General features: G+C 37.5%; 1 protein-coding gene and 1 long non-coding RNA gene across 4 annotated transcripts in view; one reads left to right on the top strand and one right to left on the bottom strand.

Moving 5' to 3' along the window:
- LOC308176841 overlaps positions 1-19,046 on the top strand; it is a 54,484-nt gene that overhangs the window by 9,378 nt on the left and 26,060 nt on the right. The gene's annotated exons all lie outside the window — the stretch shown is intronic.
- On the bottom strand, positions 2,485-17,150 carry LOC308176811 (receptor-interacting serine/threonine-protein kinase 2-like). Of its 3 annotated transcripts, none has more exons than XM_080553043.1 (12): positions 16,991-17,150; positions 15,534-15,699; positions 13,205-13,358; positions 12,855-13,010; positions 12,564-12,712; positions 10,656-10,705; positions 9,383-9,544; positions 8,494-8,579; positions 6,932-7,000; positions 5,993-6,158; positions 5,419-5,565; positions 2,485-4,005 (listed from the first exon to the last, which is right to left on the bottom strand). In XM_080553043.1, the coding sequence occupies exons 1-12, from the start codon at positions 17,067-17,069 to the stop codon at positions 3,734-3,736; spliced, it is 1,656 nt and encodes a 551-aa protein (XP_080409169.1). In that variant the 5' UTR covers positions 17,070-17,150; the 3' UTR covers positions 2,485-3,733. The 3 variants fall into 3 exon arrangements, with proteins under 3 accessions (XP_080409169.1, XP_080409170.1, XP_080409171.1); XM_080553044.1 differs by having other exon boundaries at positions 15,534-15,695; positions 16,991-17,145; XM_080553045.1 differs by lacking the exon at positions 2,485-4,005 and adding an exon at positions 4,051-4,749.

Genomic DNA, 19,046 nt, shown 5'->3' with positions numbered 1-19,046 from the left:
TACCAGGCAAGGGAAGCAAAGGATTACTACTTTTGATGAGGAACAAAATCAAAACTCCACTAAGATCTCTTAAGCTCCAATATAATATTTTGCAGAGAAGGCAGGGGGGTGGGAAAAAAGAATGAGAGGAAATATAGCACAATAAAAGATTCCTTCATGCATAAAAAGTGCAGCAGTCTTAGAGAAAATATATACTACTAGGGGAAAGCACAGTTAATGGCTGTATAGTATCATAATCAAAAAAGTGGTAGTGAAGAAACCTAAATTCTCTATAGCAGCCTTGAAGATGGTTGAGTCGTTCCCTAAGAAAGCAGTCTCACTAGTATTTATATATGTACTTAAAATCACATGGATAGCTCAAGTTACTAAAGCTGTGCAAGCATGAAAATGTTTGCAAGACCATGCAGAATTCAAACTTGAAATGATATCATAAAAATACTTGAGGTTAGTACTTTAGTTCTTGTACATTTAATACTACCTAACTGGTGTAAAAATTATTTGGTGTACACTACTAGTCCATTAATGCATTATTAAAAATTTTTTAGACAAGTATTTTACGGGTACATACTTGCCTTCATCTGTTGTTCTCTGGAACTCTGTTTTTAGCAGGTACTGGTGACAACTATCGAGTGGTATTTATAGCTTTGTTTTGCTCCCTACTGGAAGGGCTAATCTCTTAGAAGCTTCATTCCAGTATCTCAGATTAATTTTCCACAAATTAACCTCAACAAATTCTAGTGCAGATGTTCTTTCATTGCAGGAAGTATCCCAGCTGAGATAAAGGTGCTGTATAGATAGGAAAAAGGGCAAGGGACAGTCATCTTTTTACTAGTCAGCAAAAGGTAGGTGCAGCCAGCTTCAGGAAGAAAAATATATTCCAATTAAGTCCAAAAAAATAAACATTTACCTATTTCAGTTACTTTTCCTTTAATAAATCTAAATGGAATTTGAACATGGTACATCATTTTTAAGATCTATTAGTTCTAGTTTTGTCTTTTTTGAGTAACTGCAAGAGAGTTTTACTAATCATTTTGTATGTTCACTCATGAAGTGCCTTTTTTAATCCCTTTGCTCTTTTCCAGTTACCTATGTTATATTTCCTTATATATATATATTTCTTTTCCAGAACACTAAACATTCATCAGGTTCAAGCTTTGTTTCTTCCCACAGCTTGATTTTCCTATCTTTCCTCTTGCTCAGTGTTATTAATTCTATATTGTTTTGTGATATAAAAAGAACTGTGGAAAAGAGGGGCAAGGACAATAGCAATCTTTGCTAATGAACATAGTTTAGGTAAAAGGATAGCAAAATCAGTGATCAACACATCTATATTAATGTCTTTGTTATATCACCAAATATTATTGGCCTTGTAAGAAGTATGTATCTTTGGTGAGACAAAATAAAGGGATTCTAATTTCAGGTTTCTATATCAATAGCAGTTTGATTTCAGTGAACTAAAAGCATCCCTCCAAAACACCATGCTTATGAAAAAAATTCCCAACAGCTTCACCTGTCAACAAACCCAAAAGTTTAAACTTTTATATTGCACAGGGGAGATTTATGAGGAAGTCTATGCATTTGCCTATATTAAGACAAATCTGCATTAGCTTAAATGCGTTAATAACAAGGCTTGGGCAGTGGCACAGTTGGTTTATGGCAATGCTTTTAGCTAAGGTTATCAATTCTCAATTCAAGGGCTCAGTAAAGCTACATATTGATTTCAGTTGAGTAGGTGTCAAAAATCTGATTATAGGTTAGACTTAATTATTGAATAACATACTTAAAGAATTCTCTTCAGGCTCATTTGAACATGAAATAACAGATTTGCCTTTGTTTTGTAATTGGTTACAAACTGTCTTTTTGGATTATCTTGACAAAATCTGTGTAAACAATGGTAAGGGATCAGTAATTCTACAAGGTCACGTCCTATTACAGATACTTAAATTGGGAAGCCAAATGAGAGCAAAAATCTGTCTGTAAAAACACGTAACTTCTGCACCAAATTGTTTCAACACGTAACTTCTGCTCCAAATTGTTTCATGCCAGTTCTGTGATTAAAAATTGAAACTGGGATTAAGTCTGACATCAAATGATATTCTCAAGTAGAAAGCTGTTTCAGAGTAAGAAAGCCCGAGAGCCAAAACTGTTTCTATGTCAAAAAAATAATGACAAGAAAATTAAGCCTGCCAGCTGGCACACGTTGGAATTATAGAAGTGTCCAGCAGGAGAACTGAATGGAATGATTTTTTGAAAGCTGGTAACTAAGTTTCAATAATATTGTCACCTTCCCTCTTAAAAGTCTATAAATAATTCACACCAACGAGTATCTGTTTTACTCTGATTATCTTACACCTTCTAAACAAGTAAAACACCATGGCAGCAGTAGTTTTCCTCATGGAAAAGACATCCGTTCCTAGTAAAGGCTAATCTGGTCTGCTGAGGTTTCCCATTTAAAGCGTGGATTGAAAAAAAAAAAAATCAAAGTCAGTGTTTAGTTCCTTTAATACGCAAAATTATTTTCAACACACTTGACATCAATTTTAATTGTAACAATATAGCATCTCAAGGCTGTCTTAAAGCTTAATGAATGTGCTTAAAAATGATAGCTAAAGTTTATGGTTCCAGCAGTATTATAGTCTGTGATGTAACAAGCCTCTTATTTCAAGCATGCCTAGAAAACACATCATTACTAAATTTAATATTACAACCTGCCAAACTAAGTAGATCAGCAGTTTGAAACTGTAGAGAGAACAAATGCAATGCAGGGAAACAGAATAACACAGTTTTGCATCTGAAATACTTGTAGAGTGTATAACAAGTTTCCTCATGTTAATCTAGTGCCTTGCACTTTGAAGGAATCCCACTGTGCCTCCAAAAACCAGGACCTTTTATAACCTCATTTTCATTATAATGAAGGCAATTTTCTACTTTCCTTTACAGTTCAACAGAACCACCATTTCAAAAGTGATCAGCTTGGTACCTCTTCTGCCCGGTTTAATTTTACATTTGAGCTGCAGTCATACAGAGAGAACAGCATGGATGTAAGATATTAACATTTTTTATTTACCAAATGCTTTAGGCCCACCTCTTCAAAGTGCTGCTATCAGTGCCCTGTTTTCAGAGCATATGACCATTTGTGAGTGAAAATAATTTATATGCATGATGTAAGTTTTCCAAGGCTTACTTAAGGTGCTGTGTAGTAAATATTTTTTAGTTCTCTTAAGACTCACACTAACACCTGTCTTTCACAGAGCTTCATTGAAACAGTCATTTTTTTCCTCTTCATCCAGTACCCTGTTCTTCACTGTGCTTAGCTGGAAGGATTTAGTAATAGCTGTTCTTCTATAGCGTGATCTCCAAAAACTCATAATCCATTTTCCAGTCTTTCAAAATCAACAAAATAAGGTGTCATCATCTGACTTGAACAATATTTTCTGTGGCACACATTACAACACTCCTCCAATCTCTGGGGTCCAAATTAGAATTTGTTATACCAGCCTTGGTAATTTCTGCAGACAGTTGGTTGACTTGACCTTTTAATCCAGCTAGCTTTTTCCATTAGAGGACTAAAATCACGGGCTGCAGGCAGAATTGACTTCAGTCAACAGGTTGTGAGGAATGAATGTGAATCATTACCATTCCAAATTACCAGTGCTCTGATCCATGTAACAAACCTCAAAAAAAGTCACAGCAGCCGCCTATTTTTCTCGGCAGGACAGTCTGTGCAATGTCCTCATCCCAGAGGACGGCATTTGGTCTCTGTAAGCACAGTCACTACAGCCTGTGCTGCCCTCTCTCCAAGGCAAAGGCAAGTGTCTAACAACGCCCGAGCACGGCCAGTCACTGTGGGATAAGAGATGATTGTTTCATAATCCATGCGAGACAGCATTTGCTGTGAGCGAAGGACATCAAGGACATGGTTGAGGCGTCCTTCTGTCATGCAGCTCAGTATGGTTCCTCTCTGGCAGGTTAATATTTGACAGCAGTTTCCTTTGCAGCAAGGACCTTGAGTAAAAAAGGAAACAAAACAAGATCCAGTAAGTGCTCATTTCTTCCAGAAGTTGTTAGCAAGTGGTAGTATCAACATTGATAAATGTAGCTACTAGAACTATAAACTTAGTAGAGAAAGGAGAAAGGAATAGGAAGAGTTGGTTTGTGTTCTTTGTTCATAACCACTACAGTTTATTTCCATCTTTTGTTTGAAACTCATGAAGAACATGTTACAGAAAATAAGCATTTTTAAAGATTGTCTGGGTTGTGTGAAGGGAGGAGATTTTCAGGTCTGGCCCTATTCTCATCAAAACTTGCACAAAGCAGTTTGGCTGTACATAAATGAGAAAATTTTGTCCTGTAGAAAGCAGAACAGCTAATAGGTAGTTCAGGATAGCAGTACCGTTTGAAACATATTGTGAAAGTGGGAAATTGAATATATATATATATATATATATATCTCGAAGCCAAACTAGTAACAAAACTAATACTTCTGGCAAAAATGATCAAGAGCACTGTGTTCTGCCTCCTCACAGACAGCTTAGGCTTACACCTATTAGAATACTCAGTACCAACAATAAGGTTTTTAATGTCCAGTAAATACCATACACCAAGAGAAAATTAATAGCTGCAGGCCATTCTTACTTTGGAGAACATGCCTCTGTCCTCCTTATTTCTAAGTCTGGACAGTAGAGTTCTGCAATGAATTTTTCCTGTATGGACAAGTCTGCTGCTTTATCCTGAATTTATGCCATCCATCTGTAATAAATGGAAGTGGAGAAGAATGGCCAGCCAGACATAGTTCCTATCATAGGCCAATTTGAAAAAAAAAGAAACTGAAAAAAAAGAAACAGCTTTTCACCTATAAATAGAGGCAGGCTTCACAAGTCAAAAGCTTTCCTACTAAGCAGTTTCTAGCTCAGGAGGAAAATCCCAAACCACATAGGAAAGGAAATGAATGTCCCCCCCCCCCTTCTCCTTAGTCACCCCCCCCCTTTTTTTTTTTTATAGTCAATACCTACTTTTGTAGCAGTATAAAATACCTTAGAACTCCCCCCAATTGTTTTTTTTTTTTCCAGACTTTAACAAACAATTAATGTATTTAATATCCTCATGTGCTATATTTTCCTGTGTTTTTACTATGTTTTTTTCAGGCCTGTTCTCAGTCTGAATATGATCCTGGAAAACAACAAGTTAATGTTCACAGTAGCCAATGCCTGAACTTCAGAGGACAGGAGTAGCCATGTACCAATAGCTTCATGAGACATTTGTATTGTTTTTGGCAGTTATTACATTAGAAATACCTGCAAGTATGCAAGAGAATTCTGGTAGAAACATTTTTTTTCCCCTATCTCTAAACAATCTGATCATCAATTAAAGTCTGGTCTGGGAGAATATTGTCCTCTCAACTGGAAATGAGAGTCTTACCTGTCACTGCTTGTTCAGGGTGCTTAGTTTGTTGTTTGTGCTTAAGTGCCAGTGGTGGGTCCTTACGCTGACTGTTTTCTTTGCCTGCCATTGGACCAGATAATGAAGGAGTAGAAAAATCTTTTCTACAGTCAGAGCCTAGGTGAGCTAGAAAAGAATAAGATGAGACCCTTGAATTGCAACAGCAATTGAACAGCAACAGGAACCTAACTCCTTTTCTTATTAGCCAATAAGAAAATAAGGTTATTCCTTCTAACACAGGGCAACAGATTCCAGAATGTACTTGTTCTGTCAAATTTGACAGGCAATATTTGATGTGCAAAGGAATGGCAGCTGTATGTTATGGGTCAGGGTTCTGAAGTTATTCTAAGAGGCCTTTTGATCTACACACTACACCAAAAGATACCATGGTGGCTCTGCTTTTCTGCAGTGAGCTCATGCTTCAGATGATACCAGTAGGGGGCAAAGTTCTGAGAATGGACAATTGTACTTGGAAAATGCATGTGTCTATGGAACAACTAGTAATGTTTATCCTTTTCTTAGAATAGAGCTGAATATATATCAAGGTAGAGACCTGTCTTTGTTGCGTTCTGTGGGGTGGAGTTTGCTAGATCCATCTCAAGAATATTTTCTCTTCTTGCATGATTTGTATTGCTATCAAGTAGAATAGTTGTCAAGCTTGGTAGTACAAGAGGGATTTTCTTGCTCATTACTTCGTTGTTCTTTTGTGGACACATGACCTGAAAAAGATGAAAATAGGGAAGAATTATCATCTTGGAAACTTTCTTCCAAAACCTTTTCTAAATAGTTTCCTCTTGAAATCTAAGGCTGTTTCACAGAGCAGAGTAAGGTAGGTATGAGCATATAGACATGCTTAATTCAACTTCAGCTAGTTGCCTATGATGCTGTGGCAGATCTGTAGGCTACCTGTCCTGGATTTTACTTCTGTCCTAGATTGCTTCCACAGCTTGTGCTGCTGGCAGCCATAGTGTCACTACAAACTGACTTGTTTAGTTTAAAGTTAGTTCTGATCCAGACATGTGAACTCCAGTTCTTTTGCTATTGGCAAGCCTGCAACAAGCGCCAAAATCACTTTGAAAATGGGAGTTAACAGTATTTTGTAGTGATCACAAAGCTGTTATCATTGTTCTTTAAGAAAATTAGTTGCAGATGCTAGAATTCAGCCTCAGGCTTTTTTTCCCAGATGACATTTTGAAAACACCACAAGAAAGGCTAGATTTTTGCCATTTCATTACGACATTTTCAACGAGTGGTTCAAAGTGACTCTTAAGTGGATAAGGTTGTTTTTGCAAGAGCAGAGTCTGCTGCTTAGAAGGTGGTAAAACAGGGTTTTGTTGGTTAACTGGATGTAGTTGTCCTGGCTAGGTACAAAAAAGGGTTAGGGACATTTAGCTGTAGAGTGTTTTTATTATGTGGTGTCAGCACTGCCAGGAGAAACAAGAAGCTCATGAAGTACTCTTGTAAAACTCTCAGATGCATGCCATGTACTTACCTCTGAATTGCGTATGCCTGTCTGCAACGTGTATATTTCTGAACCTTTGCATGCATTAAGTGCTGTCTCCTGGAAAAAACAGTACAAGAATGCCAATAAGAATACCCAATGTTTGCTCCATTCACAGTTGTCAGGAGCAGGAATTTACACTGACACTATGTATTATTCTCTTGGGTATGCTGATACATAGTGATAGTGAACTGCATAGAGCAGCTTCACATTTTAACACGTGTAAGTGGTTGTAGAATCTGACTTAAATCTTCTGTTGCTGTTTCTACTTTAAAATCCAGTTTTGGATCATGCAGGAAAAGGTGAGAATAGCCCTATACTGAAATACTTATATTGGGCTAGCTATAACATGTCCTTCAAGTATCCAAACAGCAGGACCATCCTGTGTTTCATATGCCAAACTCTGTCTGCAATAAGGATGTGTTTATACTTGTAACTTTTCTCCATGTTGTATGTCTGCAGCAGATTTGTTCCAACTCTTTACAATTCAACAGTTAATGAATCAAGCCATTTTCAAGAATTTCCAGTAGCTTTTTCCCAGTCATTTTGGATATATTATTTGTCTAGTTACTTGAACAATAAATAATGCTCATTGCTAATTTAGCAAAGAGAAAAGCAGTCTTGCTCAATGGAGGCTAAAGTATTAGATTATTTAGGAACATATTGCCAAATATTCCATAAACTTCAATGGTAATAAAATGATGTGGACTATAGCTATGCCACCTATTAAAGCATTGATCAAGTCTGTTTTATAATCCTAGTATGTGATTGCAACACAAATAATTTAGTATGCAGTAACATAGGTAGCTCACATAAGCACAGCAACAAAATCAGTGATACAGAATCAGTTTTGTAAGTCCAGATGGAGTTAGTATACTTGGTCAAGGACTGAAGTGTACCAATGTAGTTTCTCTACTGTGCCTAAGTTAACTAGATAGGCTATAGCTATTCTTGTGGCAGTCAGATTTGTGCCAGATTTCCTATGGCAACAAACAAATATGGAGTTAGCTGTGTCCCTCAGTTGTCTGCCATTCCCCATCCCTTCAGGAGGTATCAGAGAACCCTCTTAGACCTGAGGACATGTGGTGTTTTACATTTGAAACATGCCAACTTAGAAACAGTGAAGCAGACAGAAGAGTGCATTGGTGGAGCAGGTATTAACACTGTCCAGGTTTTGGAATAAATATCTTTAATCAGTACATACAAGAAAAATTGGCCTTGATCCTAGACTTAGTGTGTTCTGCTTGAAGCTGATATTTATTCTCACTCATATTTTCCAGTCTGATTACAGCTGGTAACTGGCAAGAAGCTATCATTTTTATGATCTTGGTAGCAATTGACAGTTTCTAGAGAAGACCAGCCAGAAAACCTTACAATACCTTTTTTTTTTCCTCTAAACAATTCCTGAATGAACTTGAAGGGCCAAAAGGTAGTCTCTGGCATGTCCAGTAAAGCAATAAAGACAAAGCCTTTTCCCGTTTTGGGCCACAAAGACTGTAATTGAAGAATCAAGTAACATCCTTATACAGGAACAAAATGTAATTTGCACTAACCTTTGCATCCATCAGATTGTAGATTGCATTAGAAATTGCCTCCTTATTTATAGTAGTCAAAATTCCATTTAGAAGGTCTACACATTCTGCAGGAGGAATAAAGCATTTTAAAATACCCTGTTGCATATGAACGTGTGTTTATATTTAGGCAGTGTATTGCAACTAACCTCACTAAGCATGCTATTGAGTATTAACTTTATTGTTATGTTGAGCAGCTAGATGAACTAAGTGGAATCAGTTCAAATACAGCTTGTACCTCATGCATGCTTTACTTTCCTTTTAGAACTGATTCTAAAGAACTGTCACAGAGTCAATTTTTCTTAACTGTTTATACAGATGTACCCTTGCAGAAGGCTTACACACAAATATATAAATTTAACACAGTAAAACTATATGCAAGTGCTGAGGAAACAATTTGCATTATGTCTAGCTTTGAAAATTTGCTTAATAGTCCTCAAGTATCACAGTCTTAATACTTCTTGGCTTTTTTTTCTCTCCAATAGAGACAGGGTAAACATAACGGTTCCACTAACAAACAACAATGGCACACCTCACAGGGAACTGGTTAAACACTGGAAATAAGAAATGCTTAAGACAGGTCAGTCTTTGTTAGAATAATGCATTTAGCTAATATCCCCTTCTTTAGCTCCCCCCTCCTTACCCCCCCCTTTTAAAAAGCATTATACTAAAATACAATCTCAGAGATCAGTACGCCACCTCTGGTAGGAAGCTTCAGATAAAGAAATCTACAGTACTGCGAGGGTGATGTGAAGGCTGCTTTGCCCTCCACTTCAGATATTCTGTCATTGATTTGGAGTGCCAGAGCAGTGTTCCCAGCGAGACCGTCTCAAGTACAGACCCTGTAAAGAAAGTAAACCCTGAATGTTACCTGCAGTATGTGGTCTGTAATCTGGTTCTTGATGCCAGCAAAGAGCAATAAAGTGCAACAACATGTTCCTCTGGGGCAAATTGCTTGGTATAAACTCCTCCGAAATGCCAGGCCGCAAGCTGTTACAGATTCCTGTCAGAACTTCCAGCAGGGTTTTTTGACCTGCAATGGATAGGAAAATGTCACCACAAAAACATTAAAGACATCAGAACTTTTAAAGTGATATTCAGCATAAGCTATGTCAGGTATATTAAAACTTAAAACAAAGGCTACTTTTAGAGGCAAAAGTAAATATGTATTTACTCTGTGGTTAATGGATATGCTAGCCTTTAACAATAACCATAACTAGTTATTGCAACAGGCCATTTCAGGAGAGAGAACTGTCCTAACAAGAAGTGACAAATGAATATGTACCCATGCATTGCAAACTACAGGCACAGACCCCTCAGATATACATCTAATTATTATGGGTATATCCTAAGCACACAGTTCATATAAAACTTTACACCTTATAAGAATATCAATCCTATTGCACAGAAAAAATTACTTCGGGCAACCACGAGATGGCAGCCATAAGTGAAAGCTGTGTGAATGAATATTAACCTACTATTCCTATGCAGGATTTTTGAAAGGTCCTTCTCAGCCTGCTAAATGTAGGAGTCCTTCAATCAGCAAGCCATGCAGAACTGAGCCCATACCAAAGAGGTCTCTTTGGCATCAACCTGCATAAAATAGGGATCATCCTTCCACTATGACAATTACTGCATAGTGCTTTATAAACCATGTTCTTTAAAACTGCTTGCTATTATCTAAGAAGGTAAGATAATCTTTTTTCTTAAGAGAATTTAGCACAAGCTGTCATTTCTTGATTGGGATTTGAAATTCATGGCAACTCTAAAATGAGCATACTGCACATCCTGTTGGCTACTTGTCACCAAAACATTGTCTGGTTTTGAAGTGATAGTGAAATATAAGAGTATTGTTTCTCCCTAAAGGTAATCAGGAAACACAACTGAGTAACAGAGTGCTTCAACAAGCACAGAGAAATGCTACAAGTTGGGTAAGAAGCTACAGTTTTCCCCTGCAGAAAAATCATCCTCCTGGAGACACGGAGGATTTGCTGAGGGATTCTGATCTTTAGCTCTGACAGTAATAGAAGGCAAAGGGACATCAAAAAAGACAGTGCTGTTTGTGTCATCATTTCCCTACAGTAAGGGAATTTGTAGAAAATATTAGTGTGATAAAATGATACATGAACAATAGAAATGAATACCTTCAAAAGGCTTTCGTCTGCTTAGGCTCTCCCAACACATTATTCCAAAACTGAAAAAAACACAAAGGAACATTCATTAATTTGGAATTCATATTTATGTTCTCATTACTCCCAAGAGCAAGTTTATTGGTTTAAGACAGGACTTTCCCAAGACAAAGCCTATTCAAATCTTTCCTAACTTGAAGAGAGACATTTCTCTGCATTAAGCTTTGATTTTCAAACAAGCAGTTCTTACAATAAATCAAGTTAGAACTATATATACATATGTTTTTTTGAATAGGATCAATTAGAATTATATTTCAGGTTATTACCTTCAGTACATTTACTCTTGTCAATTTCAGAACCTTCTGTTCTCTGTCATTTTTGTTTTGCTTTCAAGTAATTTAAATAGCAAGAAGGGGACATTATAGCAGGTACTAACAGGCTTATCAGTCAGTTAACCTACCAAAAACTTGATCCTCATCCCCTGCATGTCTGTTTTCTTCAGCAAATTTTGCTGGAGATCCAGATACTTTTTTCCTTTTCTAACAAACCAGGAAGTATTCCAGTGATACCATAGCTCTGTATTATGTACAACTCACATCTCAGGTGGTCTAAAATACAGTTAAACCCTCAATCTGCAAAATTAGAGGCAGAAGCAAGAAGCCTGCAGGAAGAGAAAAAGCAGGCTACAGATGAGCCAGAAGTAAAGCAGCCTACAGTGGAAGAAGCAATTCTAGAATAAACTTAATTGTATATTCATATATCTTGCTGTACTGCTAAATTTCACATGTAAGAGAATCCCCTATTCTGCTGTATTTATAAATACATTTTATTTATAAATTATTTAATAAATTAACAATTAACAAATTAACAATTTAATAAATTAACAATTTATAAATTCTGCTGTATGTATAAAGTCTGAAAGTGCTTTTACTTAAATACCCCTTAGGAAAATATTAGTGTAACATGGATGTACATGTAGCTTACAAGCAACTAAGCAGTACTTCATATATGACACTATTTTCTGTATTACACCACTATCTAGATGTGCACTTCTCATGCACTAAGTTATATCTGAGCATCTAAAATAAAATAAGAATGACATGTTGGAAATTAATTATGGCACTTCAAATAAGCCTCCTCTCTTCCTGCGCAAAAGTCTTGTGTTTATGAAAAAATCGGATCAGTTGCATCATTTATAGGTCTCAAGCATATGCATTGTTTGACTCACCTTAGTGCCTGTCTCTGTGGCAATAAAGCAGGAGTTTTATTTGCTTAAAAGTTACCTGTAGTGTTAGTCCACAGGCTCCATAAAAAGATTATAAAGATGCATGTCCATACAGAAAATAGTTGCAGTTTGAGGTTGTCTCATTTATCAAGACAGATACAAAATATTTTACAGTTCCAAAACAGACATGACAGCAGATAATCTTCCTCCTTTGTATAAATCAAAGTTAAGATGTATGAATGCTTGAGTGGCTCAGTGAATTATCTGAGCAGGTTCCTTGGGACCTCAGTGGGACACCTGAGATAAAGGTCTAGATTTTTATCTGGGCATGAACAGTTCTTCCTGAAACTAAGTTCAACAACAGTTCACACTTAGAAACCACATGAATTGTAGTCATTAGGTTCCTAAATGTGTATAAAATATTCTGGCAGCTACATTACTCTTAAAAGTTTGGGTCCATTTGTAAGTACTTATAAAAGAACTTGTAGCAACAGTTCTTAGCCGTAGGATATTATTCACCAAATGTGGGGAAATTCACATTTAATTCACTGCTGTAATCAGCCTTACATGGAATACTGTCTGATTGCATTGTATAAATCTGGCATTTTTATTGTAGTGTCTTTGCAAATAAAGATTTCAGCAACATTATAGAATCTAGCAAGGACCAGGTATGACCTGCCCATAGAAATTCCATTTACCTGTAAATATCACCTTCCCGTGAAGGAAGGCCGCCTCTGAGTATTTCAGGAGGGATGTACACTAAATCCTGGCATTTTCTCTGATTGCAGTTCTGCAGGTCTGACCTCAGCTGCTGTTTCCTCCAGTTGGTTAGACCATAATCTGATATCTACAGAGACAGGAGAAAAAAGTAAGTTTTTGTAACAATACTTCCGTCTCAGAACTAAATGTTGGTTATTAGAATAAATACATGCAACTATAGGGCAGTTACTGGACTTCACACAAACGGGCTATAGGCTAGAAGTTCCCACCTTGGCTCTGTACTGCATATCCAAAAGGACATTGGAAGGTTTAAGGCTGCAGTGGCAGAAAGCAGGCTCGAGACTGTGAAGATGATGCAACCCTTCAGCCACATCTGACAGGATCCTTATGAGCAAGGGAAATGGAAGATCTGGGTACAGCTGATGCTAAAGAACACAAAGTACAGGTTTTGCTAGAGTGAAACTTTTACTATTCACATTTTCATTTTGACAGTAAACAAAAGTACAATGCAGAAGTTGAATAGCAGATGTGACTACTGTCCATAATTTACATGCTGGTTGCTCCCTTTTGGCTTAGCTTGTAATTAGATTTGTCACAAAAGATTACTTCTCCTACGTACCTCATGGATGAGCGAGTGGAGGGATCCATTGCTCATCCACTCAGTCACTATCCCCACAAGTCCATAGTACTGGTAAATCCCAAGAGCAGGCAGGAGACGTTCAGACTTACAGCACCTGATATTTGCTATATCTTGAAGCAGCAGCTTCCTCTCCCTGTAAAAAGAGAGAGAAGGTTAGAGACGGGGTAGACTGAAGGGAATTTCAGCTAGACATCAGATAATGTAGACAGTGGAAATGAGAAAGAACCATATAGTTGACACAAGCCAATGTAATTCTACCAATAAAACCAGTATTGTGTCATCTTCCAAACAACTGTAAGAAAATTAAGCAATATCTTGTGTAGTGTATTTTTCTAACATAGTGTGAAAGAACTCTGGGTAGATTAGCATGAACATAGGAGCAATTTGAAGCAGCATTTGAAATGCAAAGATGGGAGAAAGCTCAAATGTGAAGTGCTAGATTAAGAAAAATCAAGTTTTTCCCCTCATAAACTTGTATCCTTTTGCATTTAGTGAGACCCACATATACAGAGAAATTAAGATCTTCCATACATATCTGATGGGACCACATCAAAGCATGACATAAAACAAACTGAGTTCAGATTTGATATAAGCAGTATTACTCTAATGACTTTGTTGTATTTAAATTCAACTGCATACCTGAATTCAAATAGTCTGTATTTACAGCATGTAATGAAGCCTTGCTTTGATCATGAGAAGAGTAAGATTTTGCCAAGGACTCCAGACAGTTAATCCCTTTTGCACGGGAAACATTGAATTCTTGATTAAATTGGGCATTTTCAGGGAAAATAACTCCTGCAACACTTTCAGCTTTTGTTGTATTTGCTTTTAAATATCCAATTATCTGTTACTTCTGATCTGAAAATTAATGGGAGTTCATTCAAAATTCAGTTGATTTCAACAGACCTGAAGCTCATTCTCATTATCCTAAGTCATCAGACTTCAGTTTCTGTTTCTCATATTTGCGGTACTGATTCACAAGCCTGTAAGCCAATCACTGTTAGTAATTTACAGCCCCACCTGTTTTAGCACTTATTTCCACAAATCTAAGCATTTATCATCAGCACACAGTTGAAAGTTTTACAGGCAGAGTAGACTGCAGCTTATTCTCCTAGTTTTCCTATACCCAGTGTAATGCAAACAAGGGATCAGAATGGTAGCAGAGAGAAAAGCACAACACAGGCTTTAGTCTTAGGGAAGAAGTTTAAGTGAAAAGATGCCACCAAATCAGCATAGCATGTTAAATTCAAAGAGGAGCAAGATGTTGATTACTGTGAATTGATTTAATTATAGCTTGTGTTTTAAATAAAATGTGAATAGGAGATGCAGAGTTGTTTTTTCTTTAAACTAGCTACTAAAGAAATAACATTAGATCATGTTACAAAATTGCTAGACTTCTACTGCCTAAAAAACAAGCAGCTCCCCAAAAACAAAACAGAACCTTACGTATTTTTAAGTTTTCAATTTAAGTTGACAGTGATGCTGTCAAAATGGCAGCAAATGCTGCCAGAATTCAGGAACAGATAATTTTATTTTTTTAAAATCTAAAATACTGTTTTTTCCTCCCATCTTCATAATGGAAGAAGTTAAACACTATGTATTCCCATAAGACATCTGAATTTTACTTTTAACAGAAGTTACCTCAATTGCAACGTTCTCAGTTAAAAAATGAGTTGTAACTAGTCCATTGTTGCACATCAGACTCTTTTTCTGATAAACAATCAGGTCAGTGATTTCCCCTAAAATGCTTTTGTCTTGCTTCATCCAAAATATCTTGGGGTTATTCTTAGAAACTTTCTGTGCCTTTGTCACCCCCACTGGAATTTTGTGGCAGATAGGCGGATGCCCATCCACTATTAGTGGTGTGGTTTTGTAATTGGGACATATATACACATCTCATTGCTCCGCAACCCTGACCCTTATCCCTCCCTCCTTCCACTGCTCTATTCCTTCATGCATACTTGCTGGTTTAGATAGAATTCAGCTGAGGTCTCTTTCTCCAGAAAATGTAATACCATACATGGCATGCTCAATATTACTGGTCAGGGTCTGAAGACATTATTGTAATAGAGATAATGAATGATTTCAGGATTGATCTCTACTTTTCTAAAACTTGAGAAAGAAAAAAAGTAGAGCTTGTTTCTTAGTGTAACTGCCTCCAATTTGCCTCTTGGCAAGTTGGGATTTCTAGGAACAGAAAGATGTTTGGGGATCAGAGATTGTGGGCATGCCATGATTCATTCTGGTACTACCAGTGTAGTTTTGCGTTGCCAGCCTGCATGGATAGTAGACCAAAGACAACACGTACCTCTCTGTAGCATTCTGGCTGGTCAGCAGCCTCACGGAGATGTGTGTGTTCCATGAAACATGAAAGGCTTTCAGTGCAAAGCCTGAGCCTGTCCTGGTCAAGGTAAAGCTATCCAAATCCTCCTGAGCTACTACAGGCAACGGTTTGGCCATTTCTAGATAGCTGGCTTGGGAGAAAAAAATATCAGAAATAAGTTTTTAGGCCCACTTTTTGTCACTACTAATAAAGCACAGTGAGGTTGCACCACCCCTTCCCAAATAACCACTATCCTAATCCTAAAAGGTAATTCTTTTTACCACTCTGTATCAGACTTCCCTTAAAAAGACAGTGAAAATGTGCCAATTGCAGAGGACTGTCCAGACCATAACTTACCATCCCAGGCCAGAAGGTGCTAATTAATTTTTTTTTTTATTTATTTCCATCTGATCACTTGGAAATGCGGGGCCATTATTTATACTATAAAATGTGACTTTAAAGTGATACTGAATTATGTAGACAACAAATCAGTATCTATCAGTTGTGTGCTGGATAGAAATATAGTTTCATAGAATATCCTGAGTTGGAAGGGACCCACAAGTACTGTGTATGTATAATAAGGCAAACAAACATGTAAGTAATCAAAATAGTTTATTCAGAACTCCAACGATAGTACAAAGAGGCTAAAATAATGAATATGGATCTAAACCATTCCTAAACTTACATACTTCTATTTAAAATGGAATTAAGTACAGCTATAACAGTTCTTGAAACTCTTGCTAATTTACTATTTAGATTAAAAGGAAGAGATAGCAACCAGCTCCTTTTTGGATTTGCAAAACCTTATTTAACTAGAGATTCTGTAAAAACAAATGAAAAGCAATTCAATCTTTCTGTTACAAACCACGACACGCTGAGGAACATTGTCCCTATATTCAGGTTTCTACTTCTCTTTCCACACCTGGACTTAGAGTTGTTTACTGGTAATATTTGACCCTAGAAATGAGATCTTATTTAAGCAGTACTTTACCAAGGCTGCTAAAGTTGTTGGAAGTACTAATCACAGAATATGGCATAGTTTAATGAAGTTACAGAGAAGTTTCACTAACTTGCAAGTATGGTACTAAAGCCATTTTTCCAACAGATCTGCTCTTTTTAATGCTTTTCCTCCTACACCCATTTCAAAGCTCACTGACAAATCACAAAATCAGTGTTTCTTCAGCAACTTCTGCAATACAGGATTTTATGTTATTTTTAACAAAACATTAAAAGCCTCAGCCAAGTTTGTTATCTTCCCCTAGCTGGGGTGGGCAGGAGGGAGATTGCTATAAAACCATTCATTTCAAGTTTCTACTTTTAAAGGCAATTTTTAAGAGTAATTCATAACAAAGATGGTTTCCTTGGGACAAGAGAAACTTTCCTAAGTTAAGCTAATATTCAAATGTCTAAGTAAAAGAAATTGGAAGCAAAAGTTAACTTACCTCCAAAAATATTAGCATAAAAACTACAGTGTAGTGAAACTGCTGCAGATACCCGGTAGAAGTCTGTTTCGTGGGGCATTCAAATACAGCTGGAGCTTTGCTGCCTGTGAGTCAGCTGCACTGTTTATCTCTCCTTTTATTGGCTGCCTGCAAACATCTAAAATTTCCTGGTAGGTTTTCTATGCTGTAACTCTTTAGTGACCGCAGCTGTGTTTTCACAGGCTGATTTGTTAGCTGCCTATAATTGAGAGAGATTATGAAAAAAGAGGTCAGATAACTATTTAATTTTTTATTTTTTTTTTCCCCACATGATGAGGAATCCCAACAGGGAAAGAAAGCTCATACAACACTGAAAAACACCATATTGGATCCAGGCCAAATATAGCTGTGTTTAGAGCTGTACACAGATTTTGTAGCTGGTGCTTATCTCTGCAGTAGATCAACCCAACAGCCCAAGTACAAAATCCCCTTAAACTTTGTAAGTCAAGTAGATCTTAAAACAGGCTTCAAATTGCTATTTGTTTGGTTAGAAGGGAGGTAAGCATGGAGGTTATGTTAGTTTGCAAAGAAATCAGTTTATGTTAGTTTGCAAAGTTTTAAGTTAGTCTGCAAAGAAGTCAGTTTATGTTAGTTCGCAAAGAAATCAATTAGCTGACAAATAGTCTAGCTGAAAGGGATATGGGGGTTATGGTGGAAGTGAAGTTGATGATGAGCCCACGGCATGCTCTCATTGCAGATGGGGAATTGTTGACTGGGCTGTGTTAGAAGTACAGTCAAAGTGAGAGAACTCATTACGCCTCTACTCAACAATGGTGTGGCTGCATCTGGAATCCTGCAGTTAGTTTTAGGGCCTTTGGTTCAAAGAAAAATGTTGAGAAACTGGAGAGGATGCAGTAGATAACAACCAAGATTGTCTGGGCCCTAGAGCACATAACTTAGAAGCAGAGATTGAGGGGGCTAGGCTTATTTAGTCAGGCAAAGACGGAGGTTAAGGGATGGTCTTCTAGAGGTCTGCAACCACTTGGAAACCCACTATGAAAGTAGAGCCAAGGGGCAGGTAACAACCGGTGGCATAGGGAGATGTTTCAATTTCCGAGGTTGAGGTCAGATGCTAGAAAAAGCTTTTCCACCAGGTGGGTAACACAGCAATGGACCACTCAGGCTGTGGGGTCTCCATCCTGTAAGATTTTCTAGATGTAGCTAGGCAAAGCCACAACTGACCTGATCCAGCACTGCCACTAGTCCTGCTTCAAGCAGGAGGCTGGGCTAGAAAATGCCAGAGGTATACAATATCTGTAGTTTTGTGACGACTTTGCAAGGCCTAATAGTGTTCCTGCTAGGCTTATACTTTCACTCTGAAGGGTGGGATTGCTGGATGCAGGGTGGAGACTTTAGGAAAAAACAGTCAATTGGGTTGATCAGGTTTATTCAGCTTTCCACACGTTGCAGAGTGTCTTTATTTATAGTCCAACTCCAAAACCAGCTTCAGTCAATGAAATTGTCTGCAGACTTCTGTGGGTTTGGGGTCAAATTCTAACCCCAACCAGGGAGGGAACAAGTGGTAGGACACTTATCTAATCCTCCTATGATGCTGGGAAAGCCCCGTGTATCTAAAAATCATGTGGCTGGGGCTCTGCAGCTTGAGAGGAAGCATGCAGCAAGCAGGAAGCATGGAGTGCACCTTCATGCGCAGTGAGTTATTTCCTGAAAGCTGTAGCTATCTAAACAGCTTCAGCTTTCCCTGCTCAGCACACCCCTCCAAAAGTGAAATTAGTACAAGGGAGATGAGCCAGCAAGGTTAAACAAGTGGGCAGTAACAGTCCTGCAGAAGGCAGGAAATGTGGCAAGTTGCTGGAGCTACAGGATTCACTTTATCCTCGACTTCAATTTATCAACAGTACATTCATTGTTGTCTACAGTTCTATAAAACGCACGTTATTAATGTTTTCCCTTGTTTAAGGTACTAGCCTGTCAGGAACACTCTACTACAGGAGAATCACTGCTGCTAAAAGTCCTTACAACTAATTAAAGAAACTTCGTGGGGGAATCTTTGTAG

The sequence above is a fragment of the Anser brachyrhynchus genome (assembly GCF_964034855.1).
Source record: "Anser brachyrhynchus genome assembly, chromosome: 12".
In the NCBI taxonomy this organism is placed as follows: Eukaryota; Metazoa; Chordata; class Aves; order Anseriformes; family Anatidae; genus Anser; species Anser brachyrhynchus.
The sequence above is the reverse complement of the archived record's forward strand: the minus strand, read 5'-3'. Positions and strand labels throughout refer to the sequence as shown.

Coding starts and splice junctions, on each gene's coding strand:
- LOC308176811 (XM_080553043.1), bottom strand. CDS start 17,069: ATGCCCCACGAAACAGACTTCTACCGGGTATCTGCAGCAGTTTCACTA. Junction 15,700..16,990: donor TTATGCTAATATTTTTGGAG/GTAAGTTAACTT, acceptor TTTTCTCCCAAG/CCAGCTATCTAGAAATGGCC. Junction 13,011..13,204: donor TCCACTCGCTCATCCATGAG/GTACGTAGGAGA, acceptor TGTGTTCTTTAG/CATCAGCTGTACCCAGATCT.